The sequence below is a fragment of the Ailuropoda melanoleuca genome, chromosome 13 (genome assembly GCF_002007445.2).
Source record: "Ailuropoda melanoleuca isolate Jingjing chromosome 13, ASM200744v2, whole genome shotgun sequence".
In the NCBI taxonomy this organism is placed as follows: Eukaryota; Metazoa; Chordata; class Mammalia; order Carnivora; family Ursidae; genus Ailuropoda; species Ailuropoda melanoleuca.
This window is the reverse complement of record NC_048230.1, coordinates 2,373,624-2,393,139: the sequence shown is the minus strand read 5'-3', so window position 1 is coordinate 2,393,139 and position 19,516 is coordinate 2,373,624. Positions and strand designations below refer to the sequence as shown.

The 19,516-nt window shown below is 52.0% G+C and overlaps 1 protein-coding gene across 6 annotated transcripts in view; it reads left to right on the top strand.

Moving 5' to 3' along the window:
• The window catches only part of RPH3AL (rabphilin 3A like (without C2 domains)), a 161,339-nt gene that overhangs the window by 68,966 nt on the left and 72,857 nt on the right, over positions 1 to 19,516 (top strand). For all 6 annotated transcript variants that reach the window (XM_019798370.2, XM_034640607.1, XM_034640608.1 and 3 more), the window contains exons 2-4: positions 4,938 to 5,048; positions 9,995 to 10,138; positions 12,944 to 13,073. In XM_019798370.2, the coding sequence (XP_019653929.1) occupies positions 4,972 to 5,048; positions 9,995 to 10,138; positions 12,944 to 13,073 (351 nt within the window). In that variant the 5' untranslated portion in view covers positions 4,938 to 4,971. The remainder of the gene's footprint in view (positions 1 to 4,937; positions 5,049 to 9,994; positions 10,139 to 12,943; positions 13,074 to 19,516) is intronic.

Here is a 19,516-nt window from a genome sequence, read left to right as displayed (position 1 = left end):
TTTGGTTCCCTCATCAGTTGATTTTTGACCCAGACAGACTGGCATTTGTTCATACAAGCGTGCAGGCCACGTTCAACTCCCGTGGCCCTGCTCTTTGGAAGCTTTAAGGACCCAGCTCTTAAGAGGCCAGGCCCTCCCTGGCCCTCCTCCCGGAGCCCCGCTGGAGGGGAGCAGAGCCCCAGCTGGTGCGTGTTGGCTGGTGGTGAGCACGCAGCTTGGTAGAGGAACCCCTGGATGGAGAGGGTTCAGGGAGCCAGGGACAGGGCTTGGCTGGCCAGTCAGGGAGCTGGCGGCTCAGACTGAAGAGATTTGGAGAACCCGAGCTGGCTCCGTTGGCAGTTTCCTAAAATGTGGCTCCTCGAGCTGCCCTTCCCCTCTCTCGCCGTCTGTCCCGAGGTTGCGCTGTGTGGGCGAAGGACAGCTGTGCCTTATGTTAGCTGCAGCCTGGGCGGAAGCCCGAGTTCTCTCCCGGAGCCACCCCTGTGGATATGCTCAGCTGTGATCTTAGCAGATCCTAGCATCAGCGGGGACCCCACGAGCCAGTGTTCACAGCCTGAGGCCCCGGGAGGTGACATCCGTCTGCTCGCCTTTCCTGAAGCTCAGGAGTGAGAGGGTTGGGGGACAGGGCGATGCCTTACTGCTCCCATCCTGGGGGACTGGGCTGGGGTGGGGCTCAGTTCCCACCTCCCAGGCGGGAGCAGCCACCAGCCTCTTGCCCCAGGACCCTTCTCTAACCCCCCACCTGCCACCTGTGCCTCCCTCCTGCAGCTCAGCAGGGGGGTTCAGGTGTCGGAACTGCTCAGGGCGGTCCCTCCAGCCTGTCTGTCTCAGCCCCTTCGGCTACTTATGAGAAAACGGAGGCCCAAGGCAGGTAACTCACTGGTTCCTGGCCTTCCAGTAAGTTTTCATAAAAGCCAGACTTTCTTGGGTCTTTTCTCTCCTCTTTGGGTCTTCTTTCCCCCTTCCTCACTGCCCCCAAACCCTTGGGCGGAAGGGGACCCAATGCAGAGACATTACCATGGAACGAAGGGTTTAGTAAGACCAGCACGGTTAGCTGTGTGACCTTTCCTCGGTCTCTTAACCTCTCTTGTTTCTCTTCTGTCCAACTAGGAAAAACAGTGATGAGATTTAGGAAGAACAGAGCAGAATGTCCTGTGCGTGGTTGCAGTTGCTTCGGCTAAAGTTTTAAAAAGAGAGGAAGAGGAATAGAATTCAAATGGGTCAGGGGAAAGATAAATGTTAGCTTGGAGGTTCTCTTGCCAGTGGTCCCCAAGGATCTTGCCCCACTGGGAAGTGACCCAAAGGAAACAAAAGGGGTTCATTCCCTAAAGATTGATTTCCACCTGTGAGGAACAGCATCTCCTCTCCTCCTGTGCTGTCTTCTCCTGGATGTCCCCACCTGTCCTCACCATAAAGGAGGTGAAGGTTTGAGCCCGAGAGCATAGGACCCCTTCTTTCTCCTCAACACCCCCTCCCCAGCCCCACACACTCTAGGTTTAGAAGCTTCTGCAGAAGATGGAATTCCCACCCTGAGGTTCCCTGGCTTGCTCCAACCCTCTGGGGTCACCACTGGTGTGCCCCTGCTTCTGTGGGCGTGTCTAGTAGAACAGAGGGGCCACCCCTCCTCACTGTGTCCAGCTGCCCCTGGAGGGGCAGGAATGCTCAGGACCCTCCAGTCCTGGGAGCCGTGGCCTGGGACATGGTGCCCCCTGCAGGCCGTGGCAGGAGTGGTGGCCCTTGGGAGGTGATCGCAAATGGCCAGCTGGTTGCCCAGTTTACCCAGGCACGGTCTCTTCTGGTCAGGGAGACCCCCATCACTTCTATTTCTTGAACCTCCTAGGGTATTATTTTAAACAATAATAAGCAGGGCTAATGAACTGTAGTATGATCTAAACGTTTACTTGGAACAGAGTAATGCTTTTCACACCCACGTGGCAGTGAGATTGTGCTATTCACAAGATAACAAATTCTGAAAAACAACAAAACAAAGCGTAGAGCACTGAAGTCTGGAAGTGGGACGCTGGTTTACCCTTGTTTGATGAGTGTGTCATTCTTGACCCTGTCTTTGTCTCCCTGGATCATATGTTAGCCTCATTTGAGAGAAGGTCAAGACTTTTGATTTGAGGAGGCCTTTGGTGACGCTGGCATCCTAGTGCTTGGCCTGACCATAGGGTCTCCACATGTGGCTCTCTAGGGTCTGGATGTGCCCAGGGCTCTCTCCCAAGGTGACCCACAGTGGAGAGCAGGTGCTTGGATGTGCTGCCTGGGATAGAGAGACCACTGCAGTCAAGGTCATGGCCTTGGTCTCTGAGTGGGTTAGTTAACTGTGGCCAACACACTGCCCCCTGCTGGTCATCATAGAAATCAGTGACATTGGTCTGGAACAGTAGTTCTCAAACCATGATCCAGGGATCCCTGGGGGGGTCTCCAATACCTTTCAGGAAATCCACACGGTCAAACTATTTTCATAATAACAATAAAATACTACGTCCCGTTCTCTCACAAATGTACAGAAAAGGAGAGGTTCATTAATATGGTTTCAGATGCCATGTTAGAACTAATCTTTAAGAAACTACCATCTGTTGAATCTGGTACACTGTGAAAGAAGAATATCTACAATCACTGGAAAGATGTTGAAATACTCCTTTTCCAACTGTAGTACGTACTTGTGAGTGTCTAGACGTCCGTCACGTACTTGAACAAAACCACATAATCACAAAAGGTTGAACAAAAAATCAGATATGAACATCCAGCTGACTTTTGTTGAACTGAACATTACACAGATTGTTAAAAATGTAAAACAAAGCCATTATTTTCACTAGTTGTTTTTGTTCTGAAAATATAGCTTTTTAAATAAAATATGTGAACATCTAATGGGTTTATTGTTTTGTTTTGTTTTTTTTTTTTTAAAGATTTTATTTATTTATTCAACAGAGATAGAGACAGCCAGCGAGAGAGGGAACACAAGCAGGGGGAGTGGGAGAGGAAGAAGCAGGCTCATAGCAGAAGAGCCTGATGTGGGGCTCGATCCCATAACGCCGGGATCACGCCCTGAGCCGAAGGCAGACGCTTAACCGCTGTGCCACCCAGGCGCCCCGGGTTTATTGTTTTTTGATGAATTACAATTAAAATTTTTTTCAGTTTTTATTTCTAATGTGGTATCAATAGATACAGCCCACATAATTTGGCATTCTCAAAATTTTTGTGACAGTTTAATAGGACATAGTTCATATACCATAAAATTCATTCTAGAAGGATACAATTCATTGGTTTTAGTTTATTCTCAAAGTTGTGCAACTATCACCACAATCTAATTCCAGAACATTTTCATGGCTCCAAAAAGAAACCCGGAACCCATTAGCAGATACTCATTCCTCCCTCCCGTCACCCGCACTCCAGCCCCTGACAACCTTTAATCTACTTTCTGCCTCTGGATTTGCCTGTTCTGGACATTTCTTGTAAATGGAATAATATAACATGTGGTCTTTTGTGACTGGCTTTTTTTTTTTTTCCCTTAAGTAGTCTCCATGCCCAGCGTGGGGCCCAGTGCAGAGCCTGAACTCACCACCCTGAGATCAAGACCTGGGCTGAGATCAAGAGCCGGACGCTTAAGTGACTGAGCCACCCAGGCGCCCCTTTTGTGCCTGGCTTCTTGCACTTGGCATAATGTTTTCAGGGTTCAGCTGTGTTATAGCCTGTATTGGTACTTCATTTTTAATGGCCAAATAATATTCCATTGTATATGGCTAACTCCATATGGTCTCCATTTATCAGTTGGCGGACATTTGAATTATTTCCACTTTTTGACTGTTGTGAATAATGCTGCTATGAACATCTAAATACGAGCTTTTTTTTTTTTCTAAAGATTTTATGTATTTATTTGAGAGAGCGAGCACAAGCAGGGGGAGCAGCAGGCAGAGGCAGAGGGAGAAGCAGGCTCCCCTCTGAGCAAGGAGCCCGATGTGGGGCTTGATCCCAGGACCCCAGGATCATGACCTGAGCCCTTGAAGGCAGACGCTTAACCGACTGAGCCACCCAGGTGCCCCGCCAACCTCCGTAATTTTGAAGAGTATGAAGGATTCGTGTGTTTGAGATCCGTTGGTCTAGATGGGATTGGACCAGGGCAGTGTGGGTAACTCAGTGCAGCCCCTTATCTTTGCTCTGGGATTGAGTTACCCCCCCCCGCCCCCGGTTCTCTCTGCCCAACACACACACACTCCCATCAGCATGCACGCTCAGTAATCAAAGAGCTGGTCATAACCTTGGTGGAAGGAGAAAGGCAGCTGACATTAAAGCACCAGGCAGTTCCGGAGCGATGGCCTCCCTGCAGGATTCCGAGGGTGCCACCTTCCTGCGGTCCTGGTTGTAGCCTCGGCTCCCCGCCCTCCTTCCTGCTCTGGGGAAGGACAGCAGAACATGCTGGGGAGCAGAACCTGCGAAGGTGGCCAACTTTAGCTGCGCCCTTGGACCTGGGGCGGCCACGGCGGGTCACCCAGGTTTGGGAGAGACGTACGGCTTCCCCGGGCTGTCTAGCTATGTGTCCCCCGGCCCCTCCTGCTAGGCACTGTGCCCAGTAGGAGCTGTACTTGGGAGGCAGCAGTCAAGTGCCCTCTAGGCCACCAACCAAGTTGAAGATTACTGAGGTGTGCCTCTTCCCTCCCTTTCTGCTTCTGACTTCTGATGTCCTGCCAGTCATGTCCAACCCGGTCACTTAGCCGCCTGAGCCACCTAGTTAACCCTCCCAAGTTACGATCCTTTTGAAAGAGGAGCTTTGAGAGAGCCATACTGAGCTGGAGGGTTCTGATGGCGAGGCTTCTGCGGGCGCCTAGGTACAAGGATGCGCGAGAAATGCTGGTGCTTGGTGCCCGAGGGACCCTGGCTGCCTGCTGCACCCCAGCTGATGACATGCTCTTGATTTTTCCCCCTTCTCATCTCAGATGTGACTCCCTGCCCTGGCCGGGCACTCTGAGCATGGCCGACACCATCTTCGGCAGTGGGAATGACCAGTGGGTTTGCCCCAACGATCGGCAGCTCGCCCTGCGAGCCAAGTGAGTACCTCCAAGGCCCTGCCAGGTCTTCCCTTCCCGCCCTCTCCCTGCTTGCCTCCTTTTGGGGGCAAGATTCAATATCAGGGACCCAGAAAGAGAAATTTGGAGACAAGCGCATGTCTAATGCACACCACACTCCAGGCCCCGAAGTCGGCACTGAGCAGCCATTCACTCATTTAACGGCCATGTGGGATTTACCCTCATTTCTCGGAGAGGGAGAGGGAGGCTGGGCTCCTTGCCTAGTGGCAGGGATGGGACCCACACCCAGGACCCCTGACTCCCAGGCCTGCAGCAGGCTGCAAGTGGCCAAACCACTTCCTCTGCCTTTTCTGGTGAGAGTATGTCACTGAGCCTTCATTCCCCGAGCCCCTGGAAGTGGGAGCCTTTGCTACCTGGAGGCCCACTTCACGGTGAGGGCCTCGCACTGACAGGACAGAGCAAAGACTGGTCAAGTGAACGAAGAGTTGCCCTCTGGGCTGAAACACACAGCCAGCCTTGAAGCACCCCCAGTCTCCTCTGATACCCTGTCAGGGTCTCTCTGGTTCTGGTTTGTTCCCTTCGGGTCCCAGCTTTCCTGTTATTCCTCAGCCTGGTGAGCCCTCAGACCCAGTTAGGTCAGGCCATCTGTACCCACTTTCCCCCTGTGGCCGGAGACCAGGGCCTCCCAGATGCCTGTCCTGCCTTCCAGGCTTCCCTGTCCATCCAGGGATTTGGAGGTCCCTGGGGTCTGATAAGCCCAAGAACGCCTCTTCATCTGTCAGACCACGCCAATTATGGGAGCCAGGATTTCCCAAATGGGACCAAGTTCAAGAAATTTGCAATTAGATGTTACAGGCCTGCAGGGGGACAGAGCTGAAACATCAAAGAGGGATAAAAAAATTAATCCGAAACGCCCAAGAGTGTAGTCCTGCATGACTTGCAGGAATCTCTGTGCCACAGTTAATTGTCCCTCTCACTGGGACAGCTTGGCTCCTTTCAGCCCCCTGCACAGCCCCTGTGGGGAGAGACCAGGGGTGAAGCCAGCCGCTCTCCCTCTCTGCTCCGATGCCAGGCGAGATGATGTGTCCTCCCTGGCAGGATACAAGGAGTTGGGGAGAGCTGTGCTCTTGTACCGGGGCGTGGTGTGACCCCTGGCGACCCCTCTGGCATTTCCTTCAGTTCTCCCTGACCTTGTCTTGCTCTCAGCAGCAGCCAGAAGCTGTTGCAGCAGCTTTTAGTAGAGCAAATGCTTATATCTCCTCTCCGGGTGTGCCGCCTTGTAACGCCAGGCTCCTTGTAATGCCAGGCTCCGTAAAGGAGAATACTACAAATCTTGCATCCGGGTACTGTGCCCTGAGAGTTCCTCAGGAGGCCTGGGGAAGTTGCCTTCCCTGGCTTCAGCTCAGGTCTGTCCTCCAGCACCATCAGACATTTTCTAAAGCCCTACTGTGTGCCAGGCACTATTGCACAGCAGTGAACAAGACCGACATGGTCCTTTGTCTTAAGGCACTGGTGGGGAGAGGTCGGCATTACCCGTGCAAGGAGCCATGTGCAGCTACTTCGACAGCAGAAACAGGCAGTGGGGTGACGGCGGGTGCTAACTTAATCTGGGGATTTGGAGAGGCTTCCCTGAGAGTGTGATGTTTATGTTGAGTCCTGGAGTAGGGGTAAATGTTACATGGAAATACGGGAAAGGAGCTTCTAGGCAGCAGGAACAGCATGTGCAAAGGCTCTGAGGTAGAAGGACTAGGACATGTAGAGGGCCTGGCGGAGGCCCACGTGGCTTGAATGCAGAATGAGGTGGTAAATGGGGTGAAAGGAAGTTGGGGAAGTGGGCAGGGGCCAGATGGTGTAGGGCTGGTCCTCCAGACTCACATTCTAGGGTCCTCCCTGGTCTTGAAGTAATGTTTAAGCCCCATAATGGAGCTATGCCTGGGCCTTCTGGAAAGTCTGAGAATGGACTCAACCCATCTTGGAGTGGATCTTCACCAGGAATCTAAAAGGAGTCTTTTTTTTTTTTAAGATTGTATTTATTTATGTTAAAGGTGGGGGGCATGAGTGGGGGAGGGGGGAAGGAAAGGGAGAGAGAGACTCTGGAGCAGACTCCACGCTGAGCGCAGAGCTTGACGTGGGGCTTGATCCCAGGATCTTGAGATCTTGATCTGAGCTGAAACCAAGAGTCGGACACTCCACCGACTGAGCCACCCAGGCATCCCCTAAAAGAAGTCTTAAAAAAGAATAGGCGTGACCCAGTGGAAAGGGGGTTTAGGGAGGTGGGCAGGCACTGCAGGTGGAGAGCACAGCATGAGCAAAGGCCTGGAGAAGACAACATGCAGCCCAGAACACAGGGAACTAGGAGCCGTTGTGGGCACACTGTATGAGGCCAGGCCAGCCGAGAGACGAGGGCTCTGTCCGGGGCCTGCTGAAGAGTGTCCCTTGGGGCTTACCACCATGTCTGCATCCGGCAGCCGCGAGTTGGCCACCTTTGGCAGCATGGAGGGGCGTTTGGGGGACAAGAGGCTTGGTGGCATCCTGGGCCATCCATGGGAGCTGCGGCCTGATTGGACAGGGGCAGTGGGACAGGGGAGGAGGTTGAATGAGAGGACAGGTTGTCAGGGGTTGGTCAGTGACCAGGTGGAGGCAGAAAAGGAGGCTGATAGGATGCCCCAGGGAAGCCTGGCAGGGCTGCCGGCAGCCGCTGGCCATGGACTCCGTCTGACTGCTCTCAGTCTCCTCACTCCACTGAGAAAAGGGGAGGCCAGCCTCATAGGATGACAGGAGGGTCTGGGGCGAGGAGGTGTGCCGTGCTCTGGGCTGGCGCCAGGCCCGGCGCTAACTGGGTAGGAGTTGCACCCTCCAAGGACGGATGGCGGTGCTGGTGCCGTGCCCTCGCATTTCTGTGTTCCTGGGCCTGCCTTTTCCCCACATGGTGGGAGGCCTGATCTTGGGGACCCTGTTTTCCAGTTCTCCTTCCCTGGCCCCGGGGGGTCACACGGAGGGTGTCCTGGCCAATCCCTGACTTCCTGAATCAATGCTCAGGTGGAGGAAACCTGCAGCTTGGGGTGGGCAAGTGTTGCTTTTCAGGGCCTAAACCCCTCGAGTCTGCTCAGTACACAGGGGAAAGGTGGGTGTATGCCCCTGCCTGCTTCAAGGACTGGCCCCTCTTCCTCTGTCTCCCAGCCCTGCCCCCTTCCCGCGGTTTGCTTTCCCTGGCCCTATGAGGACTGCTTCAAAAGTGTTGGTCTAGGGCAGTGCTGCTTTTTGACTTGGAGACAGAAGCAGTCTAGAAGTCTGCAGACCCTTGGTAGGACCCCTTACTTTATGTCTCTGTACCTTTGCACATGTCGCTTCCTCTGCCTGAACACCATCTCCTTCTTCCCTTGGGGGAAGCACCAGTTCGTCCTGCAAAACCCTGCAGGAGCATTATCTCTTTGGTCAAGCCATTCCTGATGGTTCTGCCCCGAGAATTATAGTAATCATCATTAACTACCCCTGATTAAGCAATCGGGCATTTGCTGTGTGCAGAGCAGTCTGTACGCCCTGCCTCATTTACTCTGCGTGGCATCCCTTAAAGGGACAGATCAGGAAATCCGGGATGAGCAGCTGCCCATATTCTCAGGGCTAGGAAAGGCCCGAGCCAAAGGTAAGACCACCCTGTGGACTCTGGTCTCAGCCCTTCACCTTAACCAGCCTGCTGAGCTGACAGAGGAGGGACATGGTTAGCTCTCCCGACATACACTGTGTCGACAGTACAGAACTATTGGCTGCACCAGCCCGGATGGGGCACTGAAGTGGGACCACCGGTGTCCATCTGTGTTGGGGAACCACCAGGAAGGCGTCCTCATCCTCATCCTCCTGCCCTGCGTCCTGCATCGGAGACTCTTGCTTGCTGTCACTTCTTTAGGGAAGCCCTTCTAGAACCTTACCCCCCGACTAGGTTAGTTCCCTGATGTCCACCTGCACGTACCGCCCGGCCTGCACCTACCGAGCCTAGCCTCATAGTGGACAACCGGTAAATAGGTGTTGAACGAATAGCTCCTCTCATTTTTCATTAAGTAAATATGGATGTCATTGATTGGGTGTCTTGTGTCCCCAAGCCTATTGTCATTCTTCGAGGTGGTCACTTTGCCCTCTTGCCCATGTCTGTGTTCCTAGCACCTGGCGCAGAATGTCTCGGACAGGCTGGGACCTGGGCAGACAGTTGAGGCTTGGTCTGCGGCTGCCACCCACATTCCCTCCAGAAAGACAGAAAGGGCGTGAGTCCCCAGTCGCAGCCTCAGGGGGTGACACTCCTGCCACCTCGCCTGCCCTCGCCGCCTCTCCTCCTGTGCGGCAGCGCTGCCCTCCTGCCCGCAAACCCTCTTGTTTTTAAACTGCTATGTGCATCTCCTTTTATATTCAGGGTTTGTTTTTGACCTAATTACCATTCTTTCCTATCCCACAGTAAGCTCCATTTCACTCAGATGCCGCAGAGCTCAGTCCTTTTTTTTTTTTTTTTTTTGAGATTTTATTTACTTATTAGAGAGAGAGCACAAGGTGGGAGAGGGGCCCAGGGAGAGAGAGAAGCAGGATCCCAGGACTCTGGGATCACGACCCAAGCCGAAGGCAGACGCTTAACAACTGAGCCACCCAGGCACCCCAGATCTCAGTCTTGATGATCTTCTGTGCTCTTCCCTCGCAGCCCTGCGTGCTGTGGCCGTGACCTTCTCCTTTTGTCCAGTGGGTCGCACCGCATGCTCCTGCCTCCCGTGGTGCTAAGGGGGCACTGCCGTCTTCGTGGGGCCCGATGGCTGGCAGGTGTCAGAGCCAGCATTCGAAGCATGTGCCCTGTTCCCTGAACCCCTCTTCTGGACACACCGCACCTAGGCTGTCCGCAGACTGTGCTGGGTGGGGGGGCATCGTGATGTGGCGGGGCTGCCTGAGTTTGCACTGCGGTGGCCTCAGGGCCGGCTCTGTTCTCTCTCCAGGCTGCAGACGGGCTGGTCTGTGCACACCTACCAGACAGAGAAGCAGCGGAAGAGCCAGAGCCTCAGCCCCGCCGAGGTGGAGGCCATCCTGCAGGTCATCCAGAGGGCAGAGCGGCTGGACGTCATGGAGCAGCAGAGAATCGGGTGAGGGCTGCTTTGAGCTGGGGCTCCAGCGAGGTCCTTGAGAGGGCAGCAAAGTCATTTAGTGTCAGATCCGCGGGCTGAGAGTGGCACCCTGGGTCCTAGCGCTGGCTTTCACCACTGGGAAGGAGTCTGCTCTGCCCGAACACCCCTGGGGTGTAGATGGGTAACCCAGCCCCACAAAGCCTCAGGGTACTCCTGTGAGAAGTGCACAGTGGCTCCTGCATGGGCCCTAGGCCGTGGGGGGGCGGACGCGCGTTCGGGGCTCTTCAGCTCCACACGCATGAGGGCCAGCCAGAGGAGGGATTCGAGTGGAAGTTGAGCCTGGACCTTCTGTCCCAACAAGGACTCCAAGAGGAGAGGCTCTCCAGCTTGTTCAAAGCTTTTCTCCTGGCTTCCAGCATCCAGAGCTGACCTCTGTACAGCCTTCAGACAGTTTGGTTGGGTCCTTTTTGTTTGTTTGTTGAATTATAAAAGCAATTCATACATTCCAGAAAATTGGAAAAACATAGAAAAACAGAAGTAAGAAAACACAAAGGCAGTGCATCGCGTCGGGCAGGATTTAATTTGATTCGGATCTCCTTGTTCTTCTTCTGTTCATGTTTTTCATTAAATATGTGATCATTTGAAAAGTCAGACATTGTAGAAATGCACAGTTCTAAAAGCAAAACCGCCACTACAAGGACCCTGCTGTCCAGCTTGTTATATGTGTCTCAATAATACAGACATATTATTACTGTTGTTTTATTACAAAAAGAGTGTATATCAGACAGACCAATTGTCTTTAGATTTTTTCCCACCCTGCCCTCTCCCAGGGTCCCGCAAGGAGCCGTGCGGCCCCAAGCTCATGATTGACAAGCCAGCGTGATATCCCTCAGGCTCCCCCAGGAGGGCATGCTGGGAGCCGGTGGGGGGTATTTCATGAGAAGTGTTTGCACCCCCTCATCCATCTGTCTGGCTCCCACGGAGACCACTGGGTTTGACAGAGATGTGGAATGACCCAGAAGGTAGTGCCTCCAATTAAATGTCTCAGAAGGAGGAGGTGTATCCTGTATGTTTCCGTGAGTTAGAAGGCACGGGGTTGTACTGATGGGTCCCTGAGAACAAGCAGTTCAGGCCAGAGCTGCAGCTGGGCTTGTTCCTGGGGACTTGCAGGTCCCTGGGTGAGGGACAGTGGAAGGGACCCTTGTGGAGGTCAGAGGGCATGGAGGTGGAGGCTTCCTCTTGGCCCCCAGGCGGAGTCTGATCACCTCAGGGGAGAGTATAGGATTGCCATGAGAGGGGGAGCTAGGCGTTGGGCCCTGGGCTCCACCTCTTAGGAACTGTGTCACACTGGTGGGAAGTGACTTGACATTCTGAGCCTCAGTCTTCTTGTCTCTGAGATGGGGGGAAATAGCATCCTCCTCCCTGGGGGGTTGAGATAATGTATCTGCACTCCTTCCTTCCTTCCTTCCTTCCTTCCTTCCTTCCTTCCTTCCTTCCTTCCTTCCGGAATTTTCCCTAAATGTCCCCTGGCTACTGGAGATAGAGTGGCCAACAAAACAGAAGTGACCAGGTTTTGTGAGGGTTGTAGTGTTGCCATGAAAAAAGGGGGTCACAGTGGGCTGAGGGGCCATGGGACCCTGAGGAGAGTCACCTATCCTAGGCTTAACAGGGCTCAGGGATGGCTCCTGGACACTCGGCGTCAGAGGTTCAAAGAGAAGCTCTTTTTCTTTCTTCCTCCAGCTTCTTCATCCACCCACTTGCTCAAACCAAAATCTCTACATCATCCCCGATCTCTCTCTTATCTCCTGTACCCCATTTCCATGGATGCTGCCTCAGCCTCCGAGGCTCAGTGCCCCTTTGCTGGGCCTCCCGGCATCCCCTGCTGGCTTCATCACCTGTGCTCCCTTGCTGTGATCCTGGCTTTCCATGGTGGATGGAGTGAGCTTTTAAAAATGCCACTTGGGGGGCGCCCTGGCTGGCTCAGTCAGAAGAGCCTGTGACTCTTTATCTTGGGGTCCTGAGTTTGAGCCCCACATCGGGTGTAGAGATTACTTAAATGAATAAATAAATAAATACTTTAAAAACTTAAAATTAAAAAAATTTAAAATGTCCCTTAGATCAAATCCCTCCTCTACTTAAAACCCCTCAGTGGCTTCATTTTGATCTTAGAAAATAATCCAAACTCCATTTTCTGTCCTATAAAACCTATGTCGTCTGTCCCCTCCTTGCCCCTCCAGCTTCCTTTTATCCCAGGTTCCCGCAGGCTCACAAGGGAATGGCCACACTGGCCTCCCTGCTGTTCTAATGTGCCAGGGCCTTTGTCTTTACCCCCCCCCCAACTGTTCCCTCTGTCTGGAGTGCCCCCCCCCGTCCTGCTCTTCACCTGGTTTGACCTTGTCATCCTTCAGCTCTCAGTTCACACGTTCTCAAAGAGACCTTCACTGATCACCACCTGACATGCTCCCTCTCAGTCTTCTCTCCACACACTTACTTGATTTCATAGCACTCCCCCTGTCTGAAGTCAGTTTGCTTGTTGACTTTTTATGGGCTTTCTCTTTATTGAACATGAGTTCTGTGAGAGCAGGGACCATGTCTGGCTTGTTTGCTACAATATCCCCAGGGCGTGGCACATTTAGGCACTCAATTAATAGTTGGTGCACGAATGAATAATTAGGAGGTAGCCTGGAAAGAACAGTACCCCAGGTGAGGGAACAGCACATGGGCCATGCTATAGCACTGGGCCCCCATGGCAGCCATACCTAGGCAGTGGTCAGTTTGGAGGCAGGAAACACATTCCATCTGACTCTGTGTCCTGTGCTGCAGACGGCTGGTGGAGCGGCTGGAGACCATGAGACGGAACGTGATGGGGAATGGCCTTTCCCAATGTCTGCTCTGTGGGGAGGTGCTGGGCTTCCTGGGCAGCTCATCAGTGTTCTGCAAAGACTGCAGGAAGGTAAGGCCCTGCTCTGGCTAGCTAATTGGACCTGCTCTGTGGCTTTGCACCCTGACTCCCAGGAGTGTACGTTGTATGCATCTGTGTGTGTCCTTGTGTGCATGTGTGTGCACGTGGTATCCTGTGTTTCATGGCAAGAAGAATTAGGGCCTAAGGTTGAATGGCCTGGCGTCTAGGCCAACTCCGGGGAATGGACTTCCGGGTCTCACAGGCCTGGGTATGAATTCAGTTTTTCCACTAGCTGGATGACCTCAGAAAACTTGTTTAATATGTTGAGCCTCATCTTCCTCATCTGTAAAATAGGGATAATGATAACACGTACCCTAGAAAATTGTGAGGGTTAAATATTATATGCATAGGTCTTAAAAACCTTGTCTGGCACATAAGTACTCAGTAAATTTTATTAGTTATTAAAGAAATAAAATTCTCTTCAGGGCCAAACAGTATGCTAGGATTATACTTCTTAGTCTGTTGATCTGCTCTCGATCTCTGGTCCCTCAAATGAGAATGATCTTTGCTGGAAAGTCAAATGGATTTTTCCCTTTTCTTATACTCCACTGATTACTCTAAATGGTGCCACACACTAAATTGTTTCAGATTGAGTCCAAGACTTCTTAAAATAACTTTTTGTTTTTCCTGGAGTTTCTAATTGCCTTTCTTTTCTTATTGACCCAAGAATATAATGTGTCTTCCAATCCTTAGGATTACTTAGCATCTCAATTTTACTGTCTATTGTATGGAGCCTACATTTTTTCCCATTTTAGACCTTTAGTCCTACTCCAGCGTAGACTAGTTGCTGCATAGCTGTCATCATGGGACTTCCCTTTACTGCCCTCCTAGGTTGGAGAGCTGTTCCCAAGATACCATATTTTCCTCTTTCCTTTGTTTTTCACTCAATTTTACTGGTATCCATCTTCCATATGTTTTAAGCCTTGAGTTATTTTGGTTAACAAGGCAAAGATAGAAACTTCTCACTTGAGATTATGTTGGGTGAATGAACCAAAACCAAATAATGATCAAATAAATAAGAATATTTCAGGAAGTAATACATTGTAGGAAGAAATAACAGGAAATAGAACATTGGGGATGGGGTGGAATGGGGTGGCTAGAGCCAAAAGGACCTTATGGAGAAGTCAAAGAAGTAAACATGGACTCAGCCATGTGAAAGCCATTGGCAACCTTGATAAGATCTTTTTGAGTGGCATTCAAAAGCTAGATGAGAGAACCCAGAATCAAAAAGGTCAATATACCAAACTAATAAGTGGAAAAGCCAGGATTTTTGCTAAGGTCATTTTCCTCCCTGTTCTGTGACATGTGGTGGACTGGGGTAAGGAATGTGGATTTGCTAGTGAAGAGTCTCAAGAACAGTGGAGATGTGGCAGGACAGGGGTAGGCACTTGTGTGCCAACTTCTCCTTAAGCCTTCCATAAGGCCTGGACTACATACCAACATAGGCAGTAGGCAAAGGACTCAGAATGTCTTGCTCCCAGCCCTTGGGCAGATTGGGTTATACTTTGTGACTTCTGCCTGGCAGAGTAGGGCCCGGCAGCCTGTTTCCTTTTTCTGCCCCTCAACTCACAACTGCTGTAAATGTTCAGGTTTGTAGGACCATGACGAGGGGGCAGAGCCTTGTCTTTTCCCCTGGAAAAGTCTGGGACCTCAGCTATAGGGGCAGGCTGCTGTCCTGATGACCGAAGGGTCCTTGGAGAGCCCTTTCCTAGACAACAGTGGCCATCCCAGGGGAGGATCTCAGCTTCATGGGGAGGGGAGGTAAAAAAAATGTTCTTTTAGATGCTCTTGACACTCCCCACCCCATTGTAGCCTGGAGTCCTGGGCTGTTCCAGGGTTTTTCCCCCTAAAGATTTTATTTATTTATTTATTTATTTATTTATTTATTTATTTATTTATTTATTTGAGACAGGGTGAGAGCTAGAGAGAGTGAGAGCAAGCACTCACAGAGGGCGAAGGAGAGAGATAAGCAGCCTTCCCTCTGAGTAGGGAGCCCCATGCAGGGCTTGATCCCAGGACCCCAGGATCACCACCCAAGCCTAAGGCAGATGCTTAACCGTCTGAGCCCCCCAGGCACCCCTGGGCTGGTCCAGTCTGAAATTGTTTATTTTGCAGCAGGCTGAGGACCTGGTCTTGGCTTGTGCAGCAAGGTGAAGAGGCCTTTGGGTTTCCAAGGGGAGTTGCTTCTGGGTAGAAGTGGAGGGAGAGGGTGCTAGTAGGTGTCTGGGTGTTTTCTTCTCCAACCTTGAGAAGATTGTGTCATTCATTCATTCATTCATTCTGCAAATAGTAGAGGGCCATCTGTGTGCAGACCCTGTTCTAGGTGCTGGCAATCCCACGAACGAGAGAGACAAAACCCTTGTTCTCACGGAAATTTTTTTCCAGGGGTGGGAGAAGGGAGACAACAAACAACAAATGAACAAAATACCGTCCAGTAGACTGAGGGCTCTGTAGTGAATTAGAACAGGGCAGTGTGGTAGGTACGACTAGGAGGGGCTCTCTGAGCTCAGACCTGAGCACAAGCAGAAGCCAGCCTGGGAAGATCTGGGTGGCAAAGTGTTCCAGGCAGAGGGAGCAGTGGGCATGAAATTCCTGAGGCGGAAAGCAGCTGGGCAGGTTCAAGGAACTAATGAAGGCATCTGGGGCAGAGGCGGGCCTGCCGATCACACGAGAGCTTCGTAAGTGGAGGTCAGGAGTTGAGATTTGATTCTAAGTTTCATGGGATGCCGGTGGAGTGTTGTAAGCAGGGTGTGATGTGATCTGATTTGTCTTCATAAGTGATGAGCCTCGCTGCCGTCTGGCTAGTGGATGGCAGGGGACATAAAGTGACAGTGGGAGGTGAGTTAGGCGCTGCCTGTCATTGGGGATGAGACAGTGGGGCTGGAGATGAGGCAACACAGCATGGGGGCCACTGTCTAAGAGAATCCATCTTCTCACTGTATCGAAGCAGGTGGGGGTGATGGAGGGTCCCAGGAGGAAAAGCAGGTCCTAGACTGCAGCCGGGCCGGAGCGAGAGGTCACTTGGTCCGTCCTGTGTGATGGGGGGCCCTGGTCCTGTGCCTGCCAGTAAGTTCTGTTTCTGTGCACATGGGTATGGGTTGCAGTCCAGTGCGTGGGGGAGCAGGCTGCAGAGGGGATGCTGGGAGATCTCTGACACGGGAAGTGTCCAGATCTAAGTTTCAGGTGCTCCTGGCCGCACAGAGCTGTCCCCAGCAAGAGCCCTGGCACATTCAGCAGCCACAAGCTAGTGAGTGTGCCAGTAGAGCCCACGATGCTGGGCGGGCCTTGCTGCGGTGACCCCCTCCGTAATTGGTCCTGCCCGGCCAGGCTGCCAGTCCTCATTATCGGAGGGCTGTGGTGGGAAGTGAGAGGGGCTGGCTGGCTCATTAGAGAGGCCTGGCGCTGCTGATTGCTTAGAAGCTGAGTCAGCCAGCTTCGGTTTGATTCAGAGTCTGTCTTCACCAACCGTGGGGAGGCCAGACAGGTCTGCCGGAGAACCAGCCTGAGCCCAGGATGGCATTGTCATTGTGCAGGGGAAGCAATTGCCATTTTTCTGGTCTCAGCCAAAATGTGTTCCATGATGTGAACACGGAGGGGCCTGCCCGGGAAACAACTGTCTCCGTAATGTGTGCTGAGTCCGTGGGGAAAAGGGACTTTTTCTACTCTGCTCAAAGCCCTTAGAGGAAGTCCAGCTCGTTGGGGATCACTCGTCCCACCCGGTGTGGGGAAGCACAGAGGGAAGGGACCACGCTCAAACCTGATTGATTCCTGCCCCCACCAAGGCTCCAGGGAGGTGTGTCCTGCAGAAGTCAGCCCAGACCCACAGCCATGGAGCTGGCAGGAGCCTTGGGGCCACTCATCCCATCCTGAGGGCCCACCCTCATAACCTCATCTAGTCTTAATCACCTCCCACAGACCCCCCTCCAAACACCATCCCAGTGGGGGGTAGAACTTTAACACATGAATTTGGAGGGGGCACGTTCAGTCCCTGGTACCTACTGGACAAAAGCTCTGGGAGTGAGGGCCTCGATCTGTGCTTGACAGACCCTCCAGGGAAGCTGATCTCTGTGGTTCGAAAACCTCTGCTCTAAGATAGCCCCAGGCCCGGCTCAGGCTCAGGCCAGTGTTGAAGGCCCTCCACTCCCCTTGCCCTCCCCCACAACTCCCCACCCCCACACCACACACACCCCAGCTCAGGGTCCCCGCACTGCACCCTCCCTCTGGCCACCTACGCTCTTGCAAACAGTGGACAGTGAGGCCGTGGTCTTTCTTACCTTGCGATGTCCTTTAGGCTTTAGAAAGCTCTTTCACAAAACTCATCCTTTTTGATCCTCAGGACAAAGCTGCAGGGAGAGCAGGGGTGGTGAGCCTGTTCCCCAGTCACAGCTGGAGAGCAAGGGTTCATTTGAGGTCATGTGGCCTACTTGGGTCACCCAGCCGGGTGATGGGGAGCTGGGTCCCCCAGGGGTGTTCGCTGGGCCATGCTGCCCCTCCACTCCTTCAGGCCAAAGCAGTCACATCATTTCCCTTTCTTGGAGAAGCAGGGCCATCTTTCTAAAGAACGCAGGAGAAGAAGCATATTCACGGGTTAAATATTGAGAACTTTTCTTTAAAATCAGGAATAAGACAAGTTCTGTGCATGTCTGTCACTGCTTTTATCCAGCATTGAACTAGCAGCCAGCACAGTGCAATCAGGCAGGGAAAGAAATGTATGGTATATGGATTGGAGAAGCATAGCTAAAGCTGTCATTTTCTGTGAATAACATCATTATGTAATGAGAGTCTGACAGAATCTACATACAAATGGTTACAATTAGTAGGTGAATTTATTAGCAGGGTTGTTGCATACAAGCTTAATATACGTGTCAGAAAATCAGTATTGCCATACACCTGAGACAAAAATGAGAGAAAATAAAAAGTGCAATTTAGGACAACAGAGCCACTGATAGGCAGAGAATGGTCTTTTGAATAAATAATGCAAAGCTATTTGGATATTCACATGGAAAAAAAGGTATCTCGACTTTTACCTCATACTAGGCACCAAAGTCAATTCTAGATTGATTTCAGATTTATTTTTTTTTTAAGATTTTATTTATTTATTTGTCAGAGAGCAGAAGCATGAACACAAGCAGGGGGAGCAGCAGGCAGAGGGTGAAGCAGGCTCCCTGCTGAGCAAGGAGCCCGATGAGGGACTCGATCCCAGAGTGGATGCCTGTGTCAGCATGGAAGATGCCTTTGGGGACCCCATACACACCCAGATGGTCCTGTCTGGAGGCCACCACCCCACCTGTACTCTGTCCGGTGCCTACAGTGGGGTTGGCTGGCTGTCACCACCACCACTGGGGAAACAGCTCTTTTAGCTGCTTTCTTAGGACCTTCAGAACAGCCTGAATGTTCTCAGGATGTTCCCAGCGCAAAAGCTAAATCCCTGGGGCCGGGTGGAGCCCACCTCAAGGGGCAAGGGCCGTTGTCGGCAAGAGAATGGAGCAGCCCTCCTGGGGGGCCTTCACCTCTTTTGGAGCCAGCCCGGCTCCCTAGCCCTGTCCTTGCAAATGAAATTGACTTTCCTGAAGGGCTGTCTCTCTGCAGAATTCTGTCCTTCATTCATTCTACAGCATTTATTGGGCACCGACTGTATGCCAGGTCATGGAGGTACTGGCAAGGAACAAGGCAGGAGGCAGCCTGGCCCTTGGGAGCAGTGCTGGTAACCCTGACAGTCAGTATTCCTCTCACTGACCGTGCCAGACGCTGTTTCTAAGGGCTTTTCATCCATTAACTTACTTAGTCCTGCTAACAACACTATAGGGCTGCACTGTTATCACGCCCTTTTACAGATGGGGAAACTGAGGCACCAAGTGGTTAAACTTTGTCCAAGGTCCCTCAGCAAGTTAGTTGTGGAGCCAGGATTTGAAACCAAGCAGGCTGGTTCCGAGCATCCTGGCTATTCCCTGGGGCCCTGCCTCACCTCCGTGGAGTGGATGACCTAGGAAGGCAAGATGGACAAGAATTGCTACATACAATAATTTCAGAAAGTGGTGGACAGGGGCGCCTGGGTGGCACAGTGGTTGAGCGTCTGCCTTCGGCTCAGGGCGTGATCCCGGCGTTCTGGGATCGAGCCCCACATCAGGCTCTTCCGCTATGAGCCTGCTTCTTCCTCTCCCACTCCCCCTGCTTGTGTTCCCTCTCTCGCTGGCTGTCTCTATCTCTGTCAAATAAATAAATAAAATCTTGAAAGAAAGAAAGAAAGAAAGAAAGAAAGAAAGAAAGAAAGAAAGAAAGAAAGAAAGAGAGAGAGAGAGAAAGAAAGAAAGAAAGAAAGAGAGAAAGAAAGAAAGAAAGAAAGAAAGAAAGAAAGAAAGAAAGAAAGAAAGAAAGAAAGAAAGAGGTGGACAAAAACACAGAGAGCAGGGGGAGGCACAGTGACAGCGGTGGGA